The 2,964-nt window shown below is 32.0% G+C and overlaps 1 protein-coding gene across 3 annotated transcripts; it reads right to left on the bottom strand.

Moving 5' to 3' along the window:
• Positions 1-209: 209 nt before the first annotated feature.
• Positions 210-2,740, bottom strand: LOC133198668 (complement C1q tumor necrosis factor-related protein 6-like). Of its 3 annotated transcripts, none has more exons than XR_009722537.1 (2): positions 2,700-2,740; positions 210-669 (listed from the first exon to the last, which is right to left on the bottom strand). XR_009722537.1 is itself a non-coding variant. In XM_061334705.1 (2 exons), the coding sequence occupies exons 1-2, from the start codon at positions 1,259-1,261 to the stop codon at positions 254-256; spliced, it is 531 nt and encodes a 176-aa protein (XP_061190689.1). In that variant the 5' UTR covers positions 1,262-1,335; the 3' UTR covers positions 210-253. The 3 variants fall into 3 exon arrangements, 1 of the variants encoding a protein (XP_061190689.1); XR_009722538.1 differs by lacking the exon at positions 2,700-2,740 and adding an exon at positions 1,151-1,335; XM_061334705.1 differs by lacking the exon at positions 2,700-2,740 and adding an exon at positions 1,147-1,335.
• Between the last annotated feature and the right edge of the window lie 224 nt (positions 2,741-2,964).

The raw sequence follows: 2,964 nt of genomic DNA, 5'->3' as shown, positions 1-2,964 counted from the left end.
TGTGATAAGACCTTCCCTTGGGTACCATCAATTTTGACCCTTTGACCTTGGAGTTTGATTTGCATTTGTGAAACTTAAAACTTTGCTATGAGCTGCCATACGGGGCATGTTTCACAAACATATCTTGTTAATGAATGTCAGTATATCATTAAATTTCGCAGCAAGTATCTACCGACAACAATATATAATTTTATTAATGTGTCTGGAACATGAAAAAGTACAATTCTATATCACAATTGACAATTTAAACTTTCTAAACAGAAATTAAATGCCCAGAAAAGCAACTATAATTAGCAGCATTAATCAAAGCATTATAGTTCTGTGAATTGCGACACCACACGTCTTGACCAGCATTAAGGCGGACATTGACATCCTGTGTAGATGAGAGATAATCACTGTCACCAAGGTATGAGTGAATAAGTTCGTTTCCATCTTTTACCATATGAATGACCATTGGATGTGACTTTGTTGAAGAGATGGTCATGGAGAAGTGGTAAAGTCCAGAGACAGGTGCCCGAAAAACGCCATGCCGAGAATCGAAACCATTACCGTCGTTTGTGATCACGTTATCAAATTCGATTGTTTGAAGGTACCCAATATTTACTCCGCTTGATGATGATAGACACGCTGTAAACCCAATTCCATGCTGTGGTAGTTTAGCTGAAGAATCTGTTTGGAAGAAAGAAAAAAAAAGGATTACACGAGAAAGCAGTCAAAATTTCAGTAGTTTGCAGCTGCTTGTTGCATGACTGTCTGAGGGATTTTTATCACGACTCAAAATATTTTGATATGACAAAGTTAAAATGTTATTAAAATTATAATATATAATTATCTCTCCATGATTTTGAAACGTTACATGTGTGCATTTTAATTCAAAGAAACTAACAAACATTTGTAAAAAAAAAAAAAAAAAAAAAAAAAAAAAAAATGGAGAGAAGACCCAGAGACAATAAAAAATGTACTTTTTCCCAAAAAAATTCCAATGTTTAAATGCGGTGCTTCATTGTCGCTTTATATATAATAAGGCACATACATGTATACGGGACAAAAATATTTATTTTATTTATTTGGAAATATTTGAGCCAATTGAGGATGAATTATTTCTTTATTAAATGGTACTTAACCTTTTAAATTCCTACCACATACCTACCACACGCATACTGCGTCGGTCGCAAATACCGAATATATCACTTTGGTCAGAACGAATCAAAGCGGTTATCCTGCGCGCAGCTGTTAAAACGACCAATGATGCAAAGTTCATGACTCTGGCTCGAAGTTCTGCGAATTTCTCCCTTCTCCCTTGTCATGTTCGTTTGGTGACTTTTATCTTCACAATAAAAGCTACATATTGTTTAATTAATTAAGCCGTTAATTGGTATCTATTTGTATTTTTGTCTCTTTCATCAATTCTATTTTTTATACATTGTTCATTGTCCTTTTAGAATAATTGGCAGTTAGAGAACAAATTCAAGGCGCTCGGACTACCGACATTGCAGATATTGTTGTTTTCGGAGTTAAATAAATTTGTAAAACGGAAACCGAAGTATGCGATTTCTCTTGGTCACAATTGGTGTAGAATCTCCAGGATTATTAATCTCGGGGCTACTGCTTATATTTGTAGTATTAGATCCGATTACCTTTGTACAGTCAAGCGAGTACTCCTAAATGCCTATGGAATATTATCTACTGCATGAAAACATGGAAAATCACAAATTAAGTTGTTTGATAAACACATTGCAGAATTAAATTATAAAGTACTGCATACATTAAATAGCAATTTGAGTGTGTGCAAATAGAATTCAAATAAACGAATGTTTTGTGACAACTCTGGAGATAAGGAAAATGGCTCAAGATAAACTCCACTGTAGGTTCAAGATAAGTTGGAAACATTGTCATTGTTTCTTTCTTTTTAATGAAAATTCAGATTTTATTAATGTTATGAATATAATTAATATCCTTCATTACATTGAAGTTTTTAAATACAAGATGGAATGTAAATTAACAAATTTAACTTGTACCAGAGATTCTTTGTACAATTTTGTAAAATCATCAATTAATGTAAATTGCAGATTGTTCATGTAATAATGTACAAAGTAATAAAGTGCTTTAAAAAGTTTGTATATATCTGTTAATTTCAATATATGTTGCAGGTCCACATAAATCAGTTGTAGTATCTGTGTTAGCATGGGAACTAATTGAACTCTAGTAAGGAGTGGAAGGTGGCCCACCATGCAATCAAGGAAGCACATGCTTTAAACAAACGTGTATATATGTCATGCCTTCTTTTAATTATAAATATGTTAAGAAAAATCCATGTCTTGATATACTAACATATAGCTAAAAATGCTTCAACATATACGTATTTTCTCCATTTCTTCTGCTTTATACGTACATTATTTATACATTATATCGATATTATCACTTTAACTATTGTATTTAATGTAGCTTATCTATATGTTATCTACATTTTTGTTTGTTTTTAATTGATACAAGATAGAATAAAATTCTCGAAAAACTTTATTAAATGACGGAGGGATTCATCCATTCCAAAAAAAAAAAAAAAAAAAAAAAAAAAAAATAGATTTAAAAAACCCTTCTGACGAACATAGGTATCAATGTAGGCCAAATCAAATTTATCCAGTAAAATTTTCTTTGAATTGTACTATAAAATGGTTTCCTTTAAAATATTAATATCTTACTGCATTTGGCCTCGAGCGCTTGCAATCTTTGCTCCAGCATCCTAAATTCTCGTCGTAGTTCTACCACCTCTGTTTGTCCCGTTGTTGACAAGTTTAAAGAGAAGGAAAAAACAATAAAAGTTGAGAAAAAGAGAAATATTCCATTCATTTTTGTGGGAGATTCCTCTTTAGTCTTTATAATTACCATGTACTCAACGGAAGATAAACTAAGAAAGACTGTCGTCTAATTATGACCTACAACCAGTTTTATATCTCTTTCGAACAA

This window comes from Saccostrea echinata, unplaced genomic scaffold (genome assembly GCF_033153115.1).
Source record: "Saccostrea echinata isolate AGI-Se365-2 ecotype Australia unplaced genomic scaffold, CSIRO_AGI_Sech_v1 ptg000033l, whole genome shotgun sequence".
In the NCBI taxonomy this organism is placed as follows: domain Eukaryota; kingdom Metazoa; phylum Mollusca; class Bivalvia; order Ostreida; family Ostreidae; genus Saccostrea; species Saccostrea echinata.
Note: the sequence above shows the minus strand (reverse complement) of the source record. Positions and strands in the feature narration are given on the sequence as shown.